The sequence below is a fragment of the Acomys russatus genome, chromosome 6, assembly GCF_903995435.1.
Source record: "Acomys russatus chromosome 6, mAcoRus1.1, whole genome shotgun sequence".
Classification (NCBI taxonomy): domain Eukaryota; kingdom Metazoa; phylum Chordata; class Mammalia; order Rodentia; family Muridae; genus Acomys; species Acomys russatus.
In genome coordinates, this window is record NC_067142.1 from 81,237,073 (window position 1) to 81,259,909 (window position 22,837).

A 22,837-nucleotide genomic window follows, 5' to 3' on the forward strand; every position below is an offset into this window, starting at 1 on the left:
AGGCACTACAAACCTCTACAAATGTTTCCAATGCAGGAGAAAATAATAGGTGAGGAATCATTCGGAAGACAGACACTGCCTACATACGTTCCATACATTTCACCAGGGCCCAGACACCTTGATGGAGGCTAATCTCAGACATTTCTAGCGCAGCAAGCCACCTAGTTCTTTTGGCAAAAGCAATGGTTCACTAATGTCACTCAGACGGTGATGGGCTTAACAGCGCTTTCTTCTGTATTCTTTATCAGTAGCCCAATCTTTCTCCTTCCATGGAGGAATGAAGACGGTGAGATGTGAGGAAGGCTAGAAGAAAGTGAAGTGAGAGGCCTGGGCCTGCACTTCTAGGGCATGTCTCAGAGGAGAGCCAGCAGACAGGCCAGAGAGCTATGACTTGTGCTGTGACCTTTCAAATTCAATGCTGAACCTCAGACACACAGAGGAGTGTTTACTAACCCAAGCGGGATGCCAAGGACTGGCACAGACAGGAAGCATGTGGTCACAGGACGGTCACAGGATCAGTGTGCTCAGGTAGAGAAAGCTTAGCCAGGGTCTTCTGCTCTCTTGGCTCTCAAGTAAGTTTGAGAGTGGCCAGAAAGTTCATGTGTACTTAGCTGAAAACCACAGAGTTGAGCCCTAAGAACAAGTGTAGTGAAAACAGAGCGTTTGGGGCAGCCAGACAGGCCTGAGGAGCTATTTGAAAGATGGAAGATCTCTGTGAGACTGGCAAAGGTAGAAAGGGAAGAGGCAGGGTTTAGTCCCTAAGAACAACACCAGGCCAAAATTAAGCTAACGGGCTGCATCAAATACAGGTCTGACAAGAGGGACAATACTGACAACCACAAAGTAGCAGATAGCTGTCATTGTCATTTTATTATGTCCCCGGGGGGCACAAGAGGACACACACAAGCCCATCAAATATTTGAGACAATTTGGAAAGTGGGAAGGGGTTAGGGAATTGTCAAAGACGCTGCCTTAATTTAAATGACTATTTTCATTACTGTTTGGCCAAAGTAGATGGACATTGTTTTTTCCCCTTCCCCCATCTCCATGCTGACAGAGGTGGAAGAATTCACCCAGAATATAAATTAATAAAAAGTTGTATTATTTTTATAGTATAACTGTGTGCGATGCCTCTACTGTAAATCGTGGCTAAAATGACATTCCAGAACACACACACACACACACACACACACACACACACACACACACACACACATCCTTTTACTAAATAGAGGTACTAGGAATATGTAAACCTGTCTACTAGGCATATTAACATATGTTACTAAACACACGTATCTTCTCATAAATACATTCTGTGTAGCATCAAGGTTTTTCTTCTAGAGTATGTAAATTATAATGTGATTTGTTTCTATAATTTTTACTTCTGTGTGATGGTCATGCTCTTTTCCTGTCAGGGGTAAGATGGCAGTTAAAACAATCAGATCTGGCCCACAAGCCTTTTGCCTTTCCTAGCTTTTTGAAGCTGGCAATAAGGGGCTGGAAGACACTTTAAAGCCCTCCCGCAGGAAGGGGCTTCTCTTCCTACTTTGGTATTACATAGCCCTGATTGGTTGGTATATGCTATGGCTGTCAGCCCTATGCTGGAAACCCACCAAAGCCTATCACCTAGTGTGCTCTGCTGGTACACCAAAGTAGGGCATTTATAATGCACCACTGAGGCCTGGAATATAATCTTGGATCCTGGCTTCTGAGCACTGCATCTTACTATGGCTTTTCTTTTAAGCAGTTAGTACTTGTATCCACCTAACACTTGGGCTAGGAAGGTGGCAACAGTTCTAGCCCATTTGTTGAATGCATTTGTTCGGTAACAATGTTTTCCCCTTTATTTTTCCTGTTTTACACTCACAGTCTTGCCTGCCTAAGATCCCCTTCCTTTGTTGTGCTTGACACTACATTTGAAAATGTATTTGCAGGGATAACGTTAGACTTAAGATTAGAGTGTCTATGCTGGAAGAGGCTGTTCATATGTTCCTGTCAGGTAACCTGAGACCTCCTAAATTCAAGTTCAAAGTTTAAGTTGTCTTGTGCCCTGGGCTAGCTGATACATCTCCCACATGGTTGGTTTGGAGGGTGCAGAGGCTTATCAGTGCTCCTACCTTAGGTGGCTGACTTGAGCCCTCCCCTGACCCTGAACAGCTCCATGGCTCTCCCCCAGTGGCGCAGATGCCCTCCAGACAAAAGCAGACTTTAGTGGAGGCATACGTGAGTGCTCGCCTCCTGTGCTCTGTTCAGTAATCTTCCATGGTACAGATAACTGCTTGCTGCCCAGCTGTCTTCAGGAGGGTTAAGATTCTGAAAGACTCAGCTAAACTAGCTTTTCTTTGTTCTTAGGCTCATATGCCTGGTTGTCAAGGTACATTTCTGTTATAGTCACAAAACAAGTTAGGGGAGAAGATAACTTATCTGGTTTACATTTTAGGATGGTCCATTATTGGTGGAAGGCAAGGCAAGTATCAAGCAAGAACTTGAAGGCAAGCCTGCTTGCTGCTCTATACAGCATGACTTCCAATGAAGAACTCACAGCGAGAAAGTCTAGGAACCAGAGAGCATGCTGTCTGCTGGCTCAGAGAGTAGCCTGTGCTCCCCTACCTCCTTTATAGCCCAGGACAAACCACCTAGAAATAATGCTGCTAACTGCCTAGTAAAGGTGTGTGTGAGTGTGTGTGTGTGTGTGTGTGTGCGCGCGCGCGCACTCGCGCACGCGCATGTTATAAAAGCTGAGCTCTTATCTCTAGTTCTACCCCTAACTTCAGCACATGACTTACTTATCATTTGCTTAAAGTTTAGATTTATTTTTTTTAAATATAAAGAATATTCATCTCCAAAGGAAATTATGTGGATATCTGGGAAAATACCTAAAACCTTACACAACAACAGTTAGATGCTAAGCAAGCCTGATTTCTTATTAGTTTTTATTGGCTTGTTCATTGCCTGCTTTGTGTGGCTTAGTCCATCTAAGTATTTCGTTGGCAAGTTAACCACAATGCTTCCAATTCCAACAAGCCATAGTACTTTTTGTTTCTCACTGCTGTTTCCGAACAACACAGACATTTGCAGCACCAACAGCCAGAAATTTTTAACAAGTCTAGATTTAAAACTTTTAAAAACGTTTTCACTAACTTTTTTACAGAGCTATTTGTTTGCACTGTGCTGGACAGTGTTGTCAGGCACATGTTCAACACCAGCAGACTAGATATACTCCAGATTCCTGCAGCTTGCATTTCAATTTTTCCAAGGAAATTGCAGAAGAATCTTAAGCATTGATGTGTGCTAACAAGAGGGGGAAGGGACCAATTACTACTGTAGGTTTGTGAGGAGCTTCCACTTGGGTGTTCAAGGGAAGTGCACATTACTATCTGAAAGAACATGTGGATTTCCTTCATGTTGTCATTTTGTCATTAATTAGAGCACAACTGGAAATGCTAGATGGCTCAATGTATTAAAATACATCAATGCCAGAGAACGGGAAATCTTTAGCATCAGCCACCAGATGCAGGAGCCATCTCAATTTTCTTCGGGTTTTGCATTAGCCTATTGCCTTTATCATGTTGGTACCCTCTTCTGTCAGAGCAAGCTTGCTCAAGACTAGGAAAATGAGTACATTAAGACTCCCAGACAACCACAGTGAAGAAAAGAGGGGACACTCAACCACAGCGAGGAAGAGAGAAAAAAGACAACCACAGTGAGGACAGGAGATATTCAAACCTTTTGAACTGAGTTTCCTAGGAACTAGCCACATTCATAAACACCAGGTTGATAGCAGCTTTTTTTTTTTTTTTTTTTTTTTTTTTTGCTTATCCTTCAAATCAAATCCAAGTTAGCAGACTACAAAGACAGCGGCTGGCACAATTATTCGCGTAAATATTTTGAAACAGCGAGCTGTTACTTCACTGTTACTTCTGGACCATGACAAGCATCACCAGGAAGGAGCATGGACAGAGCAACAGAGAAAAGAAGCAGAGAGGGAGAGCTGACTTTCCAAAGCTTAAGTACACAACTAGCGGTGGCTCACAGGGAAGTAACAGGCATCAAACATGACATCATTTCTCACATGCCATGCTAAGCACATTGATGTATGGTTTCAGAGTAATCCAGGGACCCCAACATACAGCCCAGTTCATGCCATTGTTTAATATAATCTAGTATATAATGTTTAATACCATATTAACATTGGAAGGATGTCCACGCTAGTAATAAAGCCACCAGTCACTCTCAAAAGTCTGAAAGACGTATGCAGCAATTTGTGGAAAGAATGTCCTCTCTGAGAGAGCCTTCCACATCTACGGCAATGCAAAACAACATCCGCACTTCAGCAAGAAGTAAGATATTTTAGTAGTAACTTTAACTATTGTAAGGATTTTTCACAATTTTTTAGCAGCTAGTCTAGAATATTTTTAAATGTAATTAAAGGTTTTAAGCATATAATATTGTGTGTAGAGGTATAAATTATTGATTTACATGTATTTCAGTATTCATGGTCACCATGGTATGTTGACTATATAATAGCACCATACATTTTTACCTTACATATTACAGAGTAATTTTTGTACCTTTATGCAAGTCAAAGTGTTCTGAAATTTAGAGTAAATAGACACTTTTGAGTCTTCCAAAATCTTTCATTACCATATGAAGCACAGCATCTCAGACTTGAAATCTCACTTCTCCCTGGAAGCAGCAGCTTCTGCTCCCTGAGTCTTGATGTGTTCAATGAGGACTTCTGTGGAAGTAGAGGTCTTTTGTACCTCATGAGGCAGCCTGTTATAGGTTTATTTACTGGAGATGTGCTTTTTATTTTGACCTCAAAATTTCCATTTGTCTTCATTTTTTTTTCCTTCCTTCCTTCCTTCCTTCCTTTTTTGTAAATAATGGCTTTTAAAACCATGATAAGAGACATGTTCCCCTTAGGATTCTATTTTCCAATCTGGGCACTCTTCATGACCACCACGCCCCTAAAGGCCCTACTAGTAGAGCTGGAGAGATGGCTCTCAGGTCAAGAGTACTGGATGCTCCTGCAAAGGACACAGGCTCCAGTCTTGGCACCACGTGGCAGCTCAAAACCATCTGCAGCTCCAGTTCCAGAGGATCCGACAGCTTCTGGCCTCCATGCGCACTGTGTGCTCAACACAGTGCACAGACATACATGCACACCCATCACCAATGCACATCCGTCACCCAGACACGTGAAGGTTTTTGGTTTTGTTTTTAAATAAATTCATCCTGATTTTTAGGGCAAGTGTTTTTGTTTTGTTTAGTTTTGTTTGGGACTGATGTTCGTTATCATAAACAGCATAACCCAGAGTTTAACTCTCCACACCAGATCTATGAATCCGAGGAATTTTATTTCCCAAGGTATTTCTATTGTTCAAGTCATTTTGTATACACAAGAATGTGTGATCTACTGGAAGGAGCACACGTACTGATGTCATGTTCTAGAATTTCATTTTGTTTCTTCTACAATTTAACAATTTAGCCCAAAACAGGGATAGCCTTTTAGTTTTTGTTGCGTGTGTGTGTGTGTGTGTGTGTGTGTGTGTGTGTAAAATCACACATATGAACAATGCTATTATCTAGTATTTTATCTCTTTGATGAGGGATCAAGGTATGCTTTCTGAAAACACTGTGACAAAAAGTATAGGACTGGAGTCTGTGGATTTGGAACATAAGGCCCTTCACTTACCCTTTGCACAAATGTAACCACAGTATCAATTTACTCAACAGACCACCAGACATTTCTTTGAAGAAACTCATGCCTTTGAAAGAAATGACTGTGAAACTGGCACTCGAGCACCTCTACGGTAAAGTGTTTGCTGGTGTCCAGTCCTTGTGGTGCTCTGAATGAGAATGGCCCATAGGCTTGTATGTTTGAATGCTTGGGGAAGCATAAGAGGTGTAGCCTAGTTTGAGGAGGCATCGCTGCAGGTCAGCTTTGAACTTTCAAAAGTCCACACCATTTCCTGTCCCTCTCCCCCCCTTCTTTCTCCTCTCTCTCTCTCTCTTTCTCTCTCTCTCTCTCTCTCTCTCTCCTCCCTCTCTCTTTATATATAAAGGGAATTTATTAGAATCACTTACAACTTACAGGCTGTAGTCCAGCTATTTTAACAATGGCTAGCTATGGACAGAAAGTCCAAGAATCAGTAGTTGCTCATTCAACAAGGCTAGATGTCTCACCTGGTCTTCAGTATATGCTGGAACACTGAATTAGAAGGCTATAACAGCAGTGAAGGAATGGACTTGCTAGCAACGTGAGAGCAAGCAGGCAAAGAGCAAATGCTTCCTTCTTCGATGTCCTTTTATAGACTTCCAAAGGAAGGTGTGGCCCAGATTAAAGGTGTGTCTTCCCTCCTCAAAATCCTCATAACAGGTGTGTATCTTCCTGTCTCAAAGTAGGACTAGAAATGGATTCACCCACTTCAAACAAAGCAAAAAATATCTCATGGGTGTGCTCTCCATTTCTGGATTGTAGTTCATTCCAGATGTAGTCAGTTGACAACAGTAACATCCATCACACATGGCTACACTCTACTGACTTAGCCTTGTCCCTAGCCCTAATGATCTGATTAAAAAACAAAAAACCAACCAACCAAACAAACAAACCAACTTCTGGAGGATGCTTAGAGCATATGCTCTAATGAAGCTTGACCTCTGAACACAAATTATTATGCTTTTTGGTTGTATTTTTCCTGTCAAACACACATTCCTTTGGAATTAATTTTCTTCTCCTTCAGTGTGGGCTCTGAAGAAATTGAGAGAAAACTTAAAGCTTTCAGAGTACAGTGACTTGCAATAGCTGCCCTCTGCAAAGGCAGCTGAGGTCAGAGGCAGGGAGGGGACTTCCAGCTTCAGAGTGCCCCACATGTGCTGCTGCTTCTGATTAGCTCCTAACCCAGCCCTGCCAACATCCTCTTGCCACTGGACTCAGCACCACAGCATCCCTTGCTGATGTCTGTGCCTGTTGCATCTCTGTAACCCACCCTTCCACGTCACTGCAGTCAAGACACCTCACATAGATCGTGCTTTAGGCCAAGACAAGCTTCTTCAGATTCTGGTAGAAATGTGATGTATTTTAGTAATATGAACAAAATTGTATATATATATATATATATATATATATATATAAAGGAAATGTTCAAAAATTCTAGGAACATTTCATGTCAGGAGAAAAGAAATAGAGAAATCTCTCAAAAAAGCAGAATAGAAGAAAAATGTCCCGGGGATAAGGAGAAGGCAATACAATCAAACAGAACTAATAACTGAACTCTGGAAGTGCAATGCCCAATGAGTAAGCACACATGAAAGACAGAAGAAAAGTGGAACTAAGGGAACTAGCATAAGAATAAGTCACTATTGCAGAACTGAGGGGTTCTGAAAACACTCAAGGTAAATTACTCATAAAGTAAAAACTTCAGAGGTAGAGAAATGACGGAACACCCTGTAATGACCATAAAACTATTCCCCTGGAACCACTAACAGTTTGATCACTATGATCACACACCCCTCAATCCATTTCTAACAAGTAAAGGTTGACGGGAGGTTTGGTCCACTCTGGCGATGTCTGACTCCTCCACAGAATGAACTGGACATCAGAATAACCCATCCACTAGTTCCCACTCTGTTGGAATGGCACTTCTGTCCCGCCCTTTTCTCTGTCACTTCCTCCCATAGTTCATTATGTGGGCATTGGTTCTAGATTCTGGAACGAAGCTTTCCTTCACTTCCTCTCGTTTATACCTATTTCATGCATGACACTGGCTAATGCAAAGTACAAAAGCAGTGGTCCACATGCTGGGTGCTTCAGAAAACCACAAAGAACTGTGTTTCAAATGATAAAACCTAATTGATAAGTAGACAACAGCTTAAGATCATTGAAGTACAGCGGCAGAACTATGTAATTCTGACCCACACATACTGAACACAACAGCAGTGTTCTTTTTCAAGGGGGGGGTTCATATTTTAAGTTTCTTGTTTGATAATTTTATATAAGCACATAATGCATTCTGACGGCTCTGCCTCACCCTCTGTGCCTGCTCTAATCCTTGTAACCCTCTCTCTCACATACTATCTTTGTGGGTTTCTGTGATGTGCTGAGTCCCCAGCTCGGCTCAACCGTGGGTGTGCACCTCATGATCAGGACCACTCTTCCCCAAGAATCTGCCACAGTGAATAGGTTGGCAGGAAGGTCAAATGCCATTTTTCTTAACTATCACCTTCAAACTTTGTTGATTTATCTAATAAGAACAAAAACACATGTCCACACAAAATCTTATACAAAACAGTCACCACACCATTATTCATTAATAGCTAAAAAAAAAAAAAAAATGAAGAAACAACTAGAAGTCCATCATCAGATTAGTGAGAAAGATACTGCAGCTTCTCCAAGGAGTATTTGGCAATAGGAAAGGATATACACTATAACATACAGTATTGCACGCATGAACTTTAAACACAGCATACTAACAGATATGATGAAGGCTCTTTCTTACAATGTTCAATTTATATAAAATGTCTAGTATAGCAAATCTGCAGAGATAGACAGTACATTCACGGCTGTGTAGAGCTGAAGGGTGGAGAAGAGAACATCAGTGTCACAGAGAACAGTTTTTATGCAGGGTGAGGACACTGTTTAAACTGACTCTGTAGTGATGCTTCAGAACTGTGACTATGTGAACAAATCACAAAGCAGCAACCTTAAAATGAGTATATGAGAATTTTGTATTAAGAAAGCCAGCACAATAAAAACAAAATATGTCTTTAAAAATGTCCTGATATATTGAAGTAGAAAGTCTAATATCATCTAAAAAAAAATTCTTTTTCACCAAATCACACTGTACAAGATTAATATGCTGAGAAACTAATTTGTTTGATGACTGACGAATTAACATTCAGAACAGATACTACTGGGAGACATTAACAACCAGTAATGCCATCCCTGCGTTCAACTTGGAAGAATGCATTATTTTAAGCTCAAAATTCTGTCAAAATATCTTAAAACAGCCAGATTTTTGTACTTCAAGCTAATAATGTTTTATTAATACCAATTTTAAATTTCATTATATAATTTCATTATTCATAACCTGGGGCAGCTTTTACATCTCAGGCTAGAGGTTACAAAGGAGCATGTCTACCAAGTGCAAATTCAGCCCTACATTAGTCAGGTCCATTTATCTTTGTAATGGTTCCACTCTCAGTTAAGAAAATATATCCTTGAATATTTATTACATATTTTTATTATTAACTATAGAATATATCAACTATTCCTTTACAAAAAGAATGTTAAATCCAATGTTATTTGGTGTCCTACAGACCTCAAAATCAAGGCACTTTTTTGTAAACTAATTTACTATCTTTTTTCTCTAAATGATATAATATTGCCTAAAGACAAAAGGCTATATTAGATCTTTTACATACTCTTCAAAAACCAGACATATATTTAAATGATTACTGGTATAAGTAATTAGCATGAATCATAATTGCTTTCAGATAATACTAAAATTTGAAATCTAATAATAAAAATGCCATTAAACTATAGTCCTAAGTATGTATAAAAAGTAACTTTCACACTAGGCAAAATGGTTAAAATCAATAGCTCTAGTTGTTGAGTGCAGAATTGGTCCACGATTGCCTGCAATAATGACATTCTGGAATTCAGTCCTTTGTGTCACATTTTTCTGTTTATTATGGGATGGACCCAGTTTCCTGTTTCAATGAATACAATGGAAGTGATGACGTGCCTCTTCAGGTATGAGGTTATAGCTGTGGTTTCCATCTTGGATGCTGTCTTGATCTACTGAGTTCTTGCTCAGAGGCAGAAATTTTCCGTGTTATAAATTGCTTTTTGCAAAAGGCCATGGAACAAGAAACTAAGGGACATCACTGACTAACTAGCAAAGGAATTATGGCCTTCCTCCTGTAAATGAGCTTTCATATAGACAACAGCCTCAGATGTCAGCCTGACTGCAGCCTCCTGGGAGAACTGAAACAACTCTAAGACTCTAGAGATTCCTCCCTTTTGAAAACTGTGAGGCAATGCATGTGACTGATTTAAACTGCCTTGGGTAGACATTGTTACACAGCAGAGGGAAACTGAACTGAGTTATGGTCCAAATGGTTGTAACTTTAAAATATAATTTTAAAAACTCTAAATGCATGTTTGTATGTTCTTCTATGAGAAGAAAAATACTGTCTCAAAAAAGAAAAAAGAAAAAAAGAAACAGAAACTAAAAGACGTTAGAATATGTATTCAAAATACAAGTCTATCTCTGCCTCCTCAAGCCAAGTTCTAGACCTGCAGCCTGTTTGGGAATCCTCCTGCTTCTCAGACACCTTTTCTGAGTAAGTCATTCTTTATTTATATGTTAACATTATGATCCTGGTCCCTTGTATAGCCTCCTTTGACTGGCAAGAAGCCCCTTTTCCTGTCCCATGCTCCCCTCCACTCATTGTCATCTCTGTACACAGCTTAAGACCTGAGGATTGGTTGCCATTTTTACCTGATCCAATTAAACAACTGATCCACCAACTTTATGTGGCTGAGCCCAGCTCATGCGTCTCTGTCACTGCCCTGACCTCCAAAGGGCTAGATTACTGTGCCAGACACACAACCATAACCAGAAGTCCACACGCCCAGGTCAAATCACAGAACAAACAAACATACAAATACCAAGAATGGCTAAATGGCATGTCTCCCATCAAACACCCTATTCTATAGAAGAGCACGCTGATGAGAGCTACCCAGATGAGCCTGAGGGCACAGAATTTAAAAGGACAATAATGAACTGTACCAAGGAATTCCACAAAAATCAGAGAGTGTGATCAAACACTACATTGAACTCCAAGAAGATGGCAAGAAGTGCTTGAGTGATATCCAAGACAACAAATACATGAGCGAATAAAATGATGAAGGTAGTTCAGAAATTCACAACTGAATTCAATCAAAACAGAAATATTGAAGAGAAAACAAGCTGAAATGAAGATAGAATTAACAAACTCAATATCCCAATTAGAAAACTGTGGTGGAAGCATTAAGAATAGAATGAGTCAAGAAGAATATAGAATATCAGAACTCAATGATAAAGTAGAGGATCTAATTCAAATAAGCAAAGAATATGAAAAATTAAAGTACAGGGACAAACATGCAGGAAATGTGTGACACTATCAAAAAACCATAATAAATCATATAAGTGGACTTTAAACAAAAAAATCAAGATTATATCAATACATGAAAAAATGCATTTGACAAAATCCAACACATGTACATAATAAACATCTAGAGAGAGCAAGACTGGAAGAAACATCCCCAACATAAGAAAGGCCGTCTATAACAAGCCCGTAGCCATGCTGGTCATCATTGGGGTTCATGAGGGTCACAGCAGGAAGGAGGCTTTCAGGTTAGATTTGGCCCAAACACTCCAGGTCTTACATCCTAAGTATGTGTTGTCTAGAGCGATAGACATGGTCTTCAACATTCAGGTGGCAACCAAGGGTAACAGCCATAGCCTGATCAACTACTCAAAAATAGGTGCCTCATGCTTGATATTTCAGATTTTATTAATCTGTGGTTCTTATGAGAAACATTTACGTTGTTAGTCCAAGTTGCATACCTTCATCACTTATTATGTGTTCTTATATGCATTTTGTACAATTTTTTGTAAATATGAAATGGTATGATTCCTTGAGGCATTATCAACCTTGGTGTTATTTTGTTCCTCCTCCTCTTTCTCTTCTTCACTGACTTCCCTCCGTCTCTCCAGCTAGCCCCCCTCATCTTTTTTCTGTTTTCTGCTTCACACCACCTGGATCCTTCTATTCCCCTGTTAAGCACCCCTCACATGACCCCTTTATGTTTTCCTCAGTTCTAAGGTTATTCCATATTGAAACAAGTGGCCCTCACATGTCCCATCAACAGGGGGGGCATCATGCTTGGTATTTGGAGCTAGTGAGATCATGCATCTTAGAAGACACTGACTAACACCAGTTTAGCAGGAAAGATAATTCCACCTCCATCCTAAATTTTGTCCTTTGGCACACAGATAAGTGTGCCTACCAATCCTTATCAAAGAAAATCCCGTTACAGAAAATGGAGACCATGACAGAAAATCACAATAGGATACAATGCAGAAATCAATGGATTATGGGGAGCCCAGCCCCAACTGATACATCTGCATCACAGTTCCTGTCTCTACGATTCAGGAAACATTGTAGAAAAGCAGATGAAAGGCTGTAAGACCAGAATACCAGAAGTCACTGTGAAACAGTCCCTCGCTGAAATGGCCACAGAAAAAAAGACGAGAACAATGACAATAACAATGGACATGCTAAGGACAGCAGGGGGAGCCTTCCCAAGTCCACCTCTAGACAAACAACTACAGGAGCCAATAACTGCCAGGAGATGGGCAAGTAGCCTCTCCCAGGGATGATCCCCTTAGGGGTTGTCCAGTGTAGACATAGACTTGTCCAGTGTAGACATAGACTTGTCCAGTGTAGACATAGACTTGTCCAGTGTAGACATAGACTTGTCCAGTGTAGACATAGACTTGTCCAGTGTAGACATAGACTTGTCCAGTGTAGACATAGACTTGTCCAGTGTAGACATAGACTTGTCCAGTGTAGACATAGACTTGTCCAGTGTAGACATAGACTTGTCCAGTGTAGACATAGACTTGTCCATGTTGAAATCATACACATACAACCAACAAAACTCTGAGCAGGATTTAGTTATATTTATTTGGACGGACACGCGCGCACACACACACACACACACACATACACACACACACAAAGAAAACTGTTTTGGAGGGCATTTAGGGAGGGTAGGTAAGAAGATCTGAATGGAGGCAAGAGAGGGTTAAAAGTGAAATATAGTGTAAAAATTGTGACGTTTATGTATACATAGATGTTGGAAGTACAATTCCACACAGAGAAGTAATCAATAGACAATGTTCATTCTAAGACATATTACAGTAATGTTGCAGATAGCCCCTTCCCCCTGCACACACAAATACAAGAGACAGAAGAGGTCAATTAGGTACCAGGGAAGAACAGTCAAATTAAACAGAAAACATGGAACTCATATATTCAAAGTGCTCAGAAGAAAATGCTGTTGAGTTAGAAACATGCATGCTGAAAGTAGCTTTCCAGAATTCAAATTAAACTATAATTTTATTTTTAAAATTTGATGATATCATCTTTTATCATGCCTAGTGATTTATACACAAAATGCATCAGGAAGAAAAGAAGAATCCTAGTACTGAGATTGTGTGTGAGAAGGAATCAAATGTAGAACTGGCATTTTCCTATGAAGGAGAAAAAAACAATTCCTAATTTATAGCATTGCAAGAGATGGAACTGAAATACTGAACTATAAGGGCATGGAAATTAAAATGTTTACCAGTCCCTTCCAATAATATTTGTGTTATTTGAAAGAGGAGCATTGATTAAATTTAGAGTTTGTTAAGAATGAAATTTCGAAGTTAATCACATAAGAAATGAAAGCAGAAAGCTTATTTCCTAAGTCTATGGAGTGGAAAGACATGGAGTAAAAAAGAAATCAATACAAAAGACAAGAAAGAAGGCGAAATCACAGAAAAGAAAAGAATATAAAAGAGTAACAAATAAAAATCGCTAGGAGAGATAACAGGAAGGAAGGGGCTGATCCACGCACTGAGGGTTGGTATAAGTTATGTGCAGCTTACTGTGATTCCACAGCACACTGAAAAAATAAAAACCAAACCAACCAACCAACCAAACAAACAAACAAACAAAAAATCCAAACCTACTGTGAAGAATTACATTAGCAAGTAATACAAAACAATTTAAAGTTTTGGTAATACAATATAAATGAATACAGTCTTCTTATTGGTGGAGTTCAGACAACTGCAGTTTATTATAAAAATCCAAATTAGGGGTGTTGTGGAATGTGCATGTCATCCTAGCCCTCGGGAGACTGTGCTGGGAGGTTTGCTATGAGCTAGAGGCCAACTTCACCTGCATAGCAAGACCCTTTCTAAAAACCAAATCAATAATGAAATAAAGACATTTTAAAATAGAGAATTAAAATATAAATAAAAATATACTAATTAGTGTTGTGTGTGACGGCACATGCCTTTAATCCCAGAACTCAGGAGGCAAACACAATTTAATCTCAGTGAATTTGAGCCAGCCTGGTCTACACAGTGAGTTCTAAGCTAGCCAGGTATATGTAGAGAGACTTTATCTTAAACAGACAAATATAAAATCCAAATTATATGCTTTGAATAAAAGGTATATGTAAAATATCAGAATATAGAAGAGTACAGAATATAAAATAGTATGAGGGACAGTTTAAAAAGGGATATTAGTATAGCTAATACCAAATCATAAAGGACACAGAGAATCATCAGAGAGAATAAATGCAAATGGCTTGATCATTCATCAAAGTTAAACACAACCTTTAATATTTTAGGAACTGACCCAAAACAAAACTTCGTAGAGCAAACACCTGTAGAACTAACATTTGCAATCCTGACCAACATGGAAAGAGATTTCCTCTCACCTATTAGTATAAAAACAATATACTCTGCATGCTTAAATTATAAAATGACTTAAAATTAGCTATTTTAAGTAAAACAAAATTAGCAATCATAATAAATGCAGGAAAAGCAGTTGAAAAGCATCCAAAGTACTTGCTGGTCATCTGAAATGTTTGTTAAATTTATGAAGTTATTTTATCTGCAAACTGACAAATTTCAGAAACCATTGTTTGTTTTGGTAAAACACCATGTTTTCCCTTCCAAATGAAGACAATCACGATATGCTCAACCTTATAGTTAACAATGTATTAAGGCCCTACCTAATTCTATGAATCATGGAAAATAATAAGATTGGAAGGAAGAAAAAATAGCTTGATGATTTTAAATGGCATACAATTTATATAGGAAGGGCCCAAATCAATAGACTATTAAATTCATTAATATTTTAGCAGGACACTTGGATATAGTAGTAAGGCAAAACTGAAACAACACTTCTTTTCATACAGATTCGCTTTGTTGTGAGTGTGTGTGTGCGCGTGCGTGCACACGCATGAGAATGGCGCCCACGCCAAAAGACAGCCAAGTGCAGCTCCGTCTCTCCTTCTGCCTTCATGGGGCTTCCGGATATCGAGCTCAGGCCGTCAGGGTTCAGAGTAGGCACTTTTACCCATTACCTCTACAAATGACATTTCTATATCTGAATTATAGTTAAAAATGGAAACTCAAGAAGTTGTCTCAGTAAGCTGGCAGACTGCTCAGCATAGAAACGCAGCTGCAACGAAAGCTCAGGGACCTGAGTTCCAACATGCAGAGCCCACAACCGTGGAACAAGGCTACTGCCTATTTATCATGATGTGTGTGAGGCCCTCAAGCCCACCTCCTGCATTGCTCTCCCTATTAATAAATAAGATGGTATAACAATTTTTAAAAATTATTTTACAAAGACGAAAAAATTGTTGCTTTTTAGCAGACGATTAGTGTTTAACCAGTTTACTCAAATATTAATAAATTAAGTGAAGGCCAAACGAGAGGTTCATTTAATGACAAATGCTATACAGTGCCGATTACATATATATGTATGTATATATATTCTGATACATACATATTATTAACATACCAATCGGCCAAATTCCTTTTAGAAGTGTTTGAAGAACTTGACAACTAGATACCCTAATGTTTCTATCTGGGACAAAAGGACAAAGGGAAACCAAGACACATCCAAGGATATCTTCTATAGCTCTATCTTTATAATAGAAAAATTTTGTCTGTCACAGAGGTTCCATTGAAAAAGTTATAAATTGGGCTGAAGAGGTGGCTCAGAGGTTTAGAGCACTGACTGCTCTTCCAAAGGTTCTGGGTTCAGTTCCCAGCAACCACATGGTGGCTCCTAACCATCTATAATGAGATCTGGTGCCCTCTTCTGGCCTGCAGTATACATGCAGGCAGAGCACTGTATATATAACAAATCTCTGAAAAAATGAAGGTTATGAATTATAACACATTGTCAAACAGCCATAATTAGCACAACACCCCTTCAGTATGGAATAACACTCAAAGTGCAAAAATCAAGTTGAAGATTATTCTCCATGACGTAACTTTATTTTCAAAAGCTATAGACATACGCATAAATGTTTATATGAGTTGATTCCTCTCGAGTGAAACGTATTAACTAGACAGAGTGTTTCATCAGAGGTACCTAGAGGGCTAGGGGACGGAGGGAGGAAGGATCTGCGCACTTCAGGTGGGATTTTAAGCATGTGCATATTGCTTTGCATTTTGGACAGTGTCAGTAATCATCACTCAGAGCTAATGTTCTGTGGTTTAAGAAAATATGTTAAGAGCCTTTTAGCTAAGGAAACCCCAGACAAGAAGGCATACATATACCACCACAAAAACAAATCATTTATGTAAAGAACCCAGGAGGAAAAAGGGAAACCTGGAAACAGGAAGAAATGTGATATAAAGCTGGAAGAATTGAAAAAAAAAAAAAAAAAAAAGAGTGGAGGGAGCAAGAAAGAGAAATTGTGAAAAGCAGTAACCTGCAAGGTCTTAAAGAGCAAAGTGTTTGGGGGAGTGGGTTACTCACTGTCTGTATTATGTTAATAGTGCCAAAATTAATCTGCCATCATTTTATCCCACTAACCCATTACTGTAACAGAGACTCCAAGGATTAAAATTTCCTCTGGAGATTTCCTGTGAGAATGTGGATGGCCCACCCTCAGATGCCTGGGCTCCAGAGGGAGTCACATCCCAGGAAAGTGTGAGCTCCCAATTAGGGTAACCTGGTGCACAGCTAAACACACACACACACACCCTGGTCTTTGTTTTATCCTTTCTAAATATACAAACATTTAAACACTGAACTAGGCAAGGAGAGATGGAGAATTTCTCTTTCACCAGTACTTACCCAAAACTATAAATACGTGAACCCAGACTTTACAATGGCTTCCTATCTCCCTTCTTCTGTAAAATGAAGTCACTCCCATGCTCCATTGTGATGGAGACAAGGAGGCAGGAGCAAGCCTTGCGCAAAGCAGAAGGCAGTTAGGAAACTACACCAGAGCAAGGTGCTGAAGGGCAGTCTTCAGGAAGATATGGTTATCTCAGAAAGTCGGATTTTTAGGACATTGTGTTATAAAACTCTGTAATAATTCTGAGAATGTAGCATATTTCTTGGGCATGAAAACACAAATGTTTTCTGCTTTTGTTTCTATATATTTTTGTGGTGTCTTCCTATAGTCTGCGTGTACATGAAGGGAGACAAGAGTTTTCATTTAAATGCATTTAGAATTCTCACTCTAGTCCCAACATCACACCTACTACTAGGGCTATAAAGAAGTTAATAGATATTTAGTGACTGGAATTGGTAATAGTTAAGATTAAAAAAAATATTCTCAAAATTGCCTTACCTGACAAACTTGAAAAAAATACCCTGTGGTTTCACTATTCCACGCTCTGCTAGAAATGTAGCCACCTTGTATTACTTCCAAACTGTATTGGTCTCCAAGGTTACAAGGACACCAAGGGCAGCAATGCTGGCATCTTTCCCCTAGTTGATTTCACAAAACAAAGGCAAAGCAAACATGCAAGACAACACAAAGCCAAGGGGGAGAAGGCATCAGCAGCTTTTCAAGAAAGTTTAGGTGCACTTGACTAAGGAGAACCCTAACGCTGTGTTTAAAACGTGGCAAACTGGGGGCAGAAAGACTGCCCAATGGTTAAGAGTGCTTGGTACTCTTGTGGAACTGAGTTCATGCCCAACACCCAAACCATGCAGCTGGCAACTGTTACTCTAGTTCCAGGGCATCTGACACCTCTGGCCTTTGCAAGTGCCTGGACACATGTGTACAAACGCACACACACACACACACACACACACACACACACACACACACACACACACGCATGCAAGCACCCATGCACACAGAAAGAATAAAATAAATGCTTTAAAAATGGCAACCCAAAGAGTAGAAAAACATCTTAAGTGAGAAATTTATACAGTTTAAAGAAAAATTCAGATAAACAAACACTAGTTTATATATTTACACATTAAGTATATTTATATTATATTAAATATATTTATATATTTCCTTTATAGATTAAAGGAAACAGAAAAAGCAGAAACATGATATGACATGATGAAACGATATGATATGGAAGAATATAATATTTAGGAACCAAATGAAATAAGATATAAAAATGATATAAAATATGAAAATGATATAAGAGAACATAATATTTAAGATGCCAAATATAATTAATTGTTTATTATACAATTAAAATACAGCTTAGCACATATCGATAACCAAAATCCAGTTACTTGCCTTTTCCGAGTATATAAAAGAAAATAATTGATGTAAGTTGAAGAGCAATGAATTACCCTAAAGCAACATTTATGACAAATATATATCGTGACTGTAATGTTATAAACTTAGAAGTCAATTTGTTTTTTATTGTTTGTTTGTTTTTGTTTTTGTTTTTTCAAGACAGGGTTTCTCTGTGTAGCCTTGGCTCTCCTGGACTAGCTTTGTAGAGCAGGCTGGCCTCGAACTCACAGAGATCCACCTAAGTGCCTCCCCAAGTAATGGGGTTACAAGTGTGTGAGACCATGCCCAGTTAGAAATTTGTTTAAAAGAAACATTAGGTATTGAGAAATAAATCCCAAAGAAGAAATTAAAAATGCAATATTTAGTATCACAAATACAAATAAGCAGTGCTCAAATTATTTTACATTTCTATACCCATGTATGTGTTGTTTGTACACGTTTGCAGATGTATTATGTGTGTACACATCAGAGTGAACATCAGGTTTCTTCCTGACCATTCTCCACCTTGTTTTCTGGAACTCACCATTGGCACTTCAGAGGCCAGCTTGCCTCCATCTCCCTCTGCAGAGCAGGGGCTACAGACACTCATCATGGTGCCTGGACTTCAGCAGCCTCTGGGGGGTCTCAACTCTGGTCTTGAAGCTTATATAGTGGGAATTTACTGACTGTGCTATGCCCCGAGTCATTTTCATTTTTAAAAATCGTACAAGCAAGAAGCATATATTTATAAAGAACTAAAGGAAACCCACATTAATACCAGAGCTCAGTCCATTACCTGTACGTAGTGCTTCCTTGACCCTTGATATTTAGCCTGCCTTGTTCTCTATTGTGCATGTTATATGGTACCCACATGTACATTTGTTTATACACAAACATATAGCATACATATCTGACATATAGCTCCCTTTAAAAGGGAGAATGCAATTTTTCTACTTTCTGAGTAAGGAATTATATTCCAAAAAAGGTGCTATGAGAAATGGCATGGTCAGCTACTGGTGAGGAGGGCAGACACACTGATATTGCCAGAAGGCCTGAGGAGGCCTGGGAACTTTTAGGGACCTCCACTTAGGCCACTGGGGCTTTGGCCACACTAGGGAAAGTAATTTTAGGATTCCAGCATTGGAATCTGTTTTAAACATTTGTTGTTGTTGTTGTTATTGTTTTGTTTTTTGTTTTTTTTTCTGAGACAGGGTTTCTCTATGTCACCTTGACTGTCCTGGACTCTGTAGACCATGATGGCCTGAAACTCAGTGATCTACCTGATTCTGCCTCCCAAGTGCTGGGATTAAAGGCATACACCACCAGGCTCGGCTTTGTTTAAAACATTAACAAAATAAAAACCTAGATTAGTAAAAAGAGAGGCCCTCAGGCACCCAAGAGCAAGAACTTTACAAACAAATAATTGCTTGTTAATCTTGGTCCAAAAATATTTAATAAAAATTAGATGAAATAATAATTATGGAAGAAGCAAAAAATTGCAAGTAAAGAGAACCTTGGTCCAAAAATATTTAAGAGTAAAACAAAATAATGATTGTGAAAGAAACAAGATTTTGCAAGTAAAGACTGTCTAGATACCACATAATCATCACTGACCATTCCACCCTCATTTATATGTCCTATAGGTGTGGGAATTGTGGGGTGTGTCACAGAGGGAGACTGCTTTTAAAGCACAGCAATACGAACCACATAGCACTGTGACACCACACTTCATAGCTATTTACAGATATCCTGTTCCTTAAAGCCAGGTCTCATCTTACTAGATGTGTAAAAATATTGTTTGCTGTCAGACTGCTCCCCTTAATATGTTCCATGATATTTTCTTCCTTCAGAAAGAAATTTTCAGTATTTTGCATGTTTCTCAAAGTACATGTGAGGCTTATTGAAGACTTCATCTGCAGAATTATTTTACAGATAAATCTAACTCATTATGTGATATTTTTATAAAAAGCAAACTCTTATCTGGGCCATTCACTACACATATAAATAATCATATAATTTGAAGTAAATAACACATGATATTTTTCACATATGGATAGTAACTGTTTAAGGTAAATAGAATCTTGTAGCTATATCTTGCCAATTCAATATCACTAAGTCTCAAGGGCATTCTCTCCCCTCTCTCCCCTCTCTCCCCTCTCTCCCCTCTCTCCCCTCTCTCCCCTCTCTCCCCTCTGCCCCTTCTGCCTCCCTCTCTCTCCTCTTCTCTCCTCTCCTCCTCCTCTTCTTCTTCTCTCTCCCTTTCTCCTCTCTCTCCTCTCTCTCTTTATCTCTTTATCTCTCTCTCTCTCTCTCTCTCTCTCTCTCTCTCTCTCTCCCTTCTCTCTCTCTCTCTCTCTCTCTCTCTCTTTTTCCAAACAGGGATTTTCTATGTAATAGCCCTTGCTGTCCTGAAACTCACTTTGTAGACCAGGTTGGCCTCAAACTCATTTTGTAGACCACCTGTCTCTGCCTCCCAAGTGGTGGGAGTAAAGGCGTGCATTACCACCACCTGGCACTGGAGGGCTTTTTAAAGTGTAATAACAGTAAGTATCTACTAAGTAGTCCATGTAAACTCTCACTAGTACATGAGTATATTACTTACCTAACTGCATCATTGGTCTCTGAAACAGCTCTTAAATATTCTTTCAAATAATAATAATTAAAGCAATATTTTCGGATCCTATATCCACGCCATCGCTTCTGGATCTATTGTAAATAAAAAGATAAAAATCCACAATTGAACATTTTTCACAAAAACGTACTTCTTAAAACTCAGGGTGATTGCATCTAATAACTTCTATCAAATAAAGGCTTGGGCAATGCCCCAGCTAGGCCTCTTATGCCACCAAGTAAAGCCTCTAGTGCTAGGAATGGGTTACATCCTGTTGAGTCACTCTCAGACATCACAGGGTGTTGCCAAGGCTATCTGGTTGTTTCCCACAACCTGTTGCTGAAGAAGACACAGTATTCATGTAACTGGCCATGAAGAAGCCTGGCTGGTGCCCAGCTAGAAGCTTCAGCCCTCCTGACTAGCACTCATGGTGCTGGAACGTCCTCTGCATGCTACTGTAGGAGACAAAGCATCGTCAGTATCACCCAGCTACAAGCCTTGCCACTTACAACAGAGACAAGTCTGCAGGATATGCTGGGATGAGAGTAGTGCAATGTAATAAGAGTCCGGCTACCTTGTTTAGATTTAAGGCTCACTTCATGACACGGAACCTACACTGGACATTGCTAAACGGACAAAGAATCTGAGACTAGATAGGTCATGAGCCCTAAGGGAAAACCTGTTACTATTACTCTGCTAAAAAAGCCTGACAATACAACAGTTATTAGTGACCCCGCTATACCCACAGATCACTGCCTCACTCAACTCTCATCAGAGGAGCCTCTTGTAGCAGATGGAAATTAGTGCAGAGACCCATAACTGGACAATGTGTAGAAAGTGACAGACTTTGGAGCATTAGACCTCTAAACGAATGTCTTTCATCAAACCCCTTTCTTCAAGGCTCAGAAGTCTAGGTGCAAGAGGAGGTAAAAAAGATTCTGGGAGGCAGAGGTGGTAAATTACTTCAAAGAAACAGCAGATTCTAGACACAATATGACTAATATACCTATGAACTCACAGAACTGTGACAGCATGTGTAAAATCTGAACAGGGTCAAAGCAGACAAAAACCAGCACTGCAAATGGGAAGTGGACACCAAGTCCCAGCCCTAATTGTCCATAATTGACAACTGCTGGCAGAGGCGAGCTCAGTTTCTCCAATGGAGTGCCACAGGTTATATCAGCCATTCTCCAGGGCAGGCCCTATGCCTGCCAATACAAAATGGACTGAGTGGTTTTTTGTGTGCTTTCTGTTTACTTTGGTATTTTCTTATTTGACTTATTGATTTTCTTTTTTAAAATTTGTCTTTGTTTTTTGTTTGTTTTTTAAATAAGGAGGATCTGTGAGGACCTGAGGGAAGGAAAAGCATATGATCAAAATATATTGTAAAAGTTAAATATATATATGTATTTGTTACAAGATAGCACAAAGATAGAAACTAACTATCTGCTGTGGTAATTTGTGTACGGTGGTTGTATGTGTGTGGTGTATATGCACATGTGTTAGCATCCTCTCATATGTGGGGTGCATGTGTGGTAAACACATGAGAAAGGCCAAAGGTTGAAGTCAGTTATTTTCTTGGTCACTGTCCCCAGTACCATCTCTAGCTGCAGCCAGGTCTTGCTTGGCACGTCCCACCAGCCAGCTCTCCTTATCCCTAGTCTCTCTCCAGCTCTGGGTTCTAAGCACAGGCCACCATCTCACTGCTTTTGTACAGACCCTGGGACCCACAGCCTCATCCTCAAGCATGTATGGAAGCTCTTTATCCCCTGAACCATCCTCCATCTCTCCACCGGCCACAGAGCTATGGTCTCAGGTTTTGGTCAGGTCAGAGCAGCTCCTAACTGCATCACAGATTGTATTGGGTCTAATTGAAGTAAATTGTTAAATGAGCC

The 22,837-nt window shown here is 39.5% G+C and overlaps 1 protein-coding gene across 1 annotated transcript in view; it reads right to left on the minus strand.

The window, feature by feature from the left end:
- Spata17 (spermatogenesis associated 17) overlaps positions 1-22,837 on the minus strand; it is a 163,947-nt gene that overhangs the window by 102,532 nt on the left and 38,578 nt on the right. Inside the window, exon 5 of the mRNA XM_051148107.1 lies at positions 20,934-21,037. Coding sequence (XP_051004064.1) covers positions 20,934-21,037 — 104 coding nt within the window. The remainder of the gene's footprint in view (positions 1-20,933; positions 21,038-22,837) is intronic.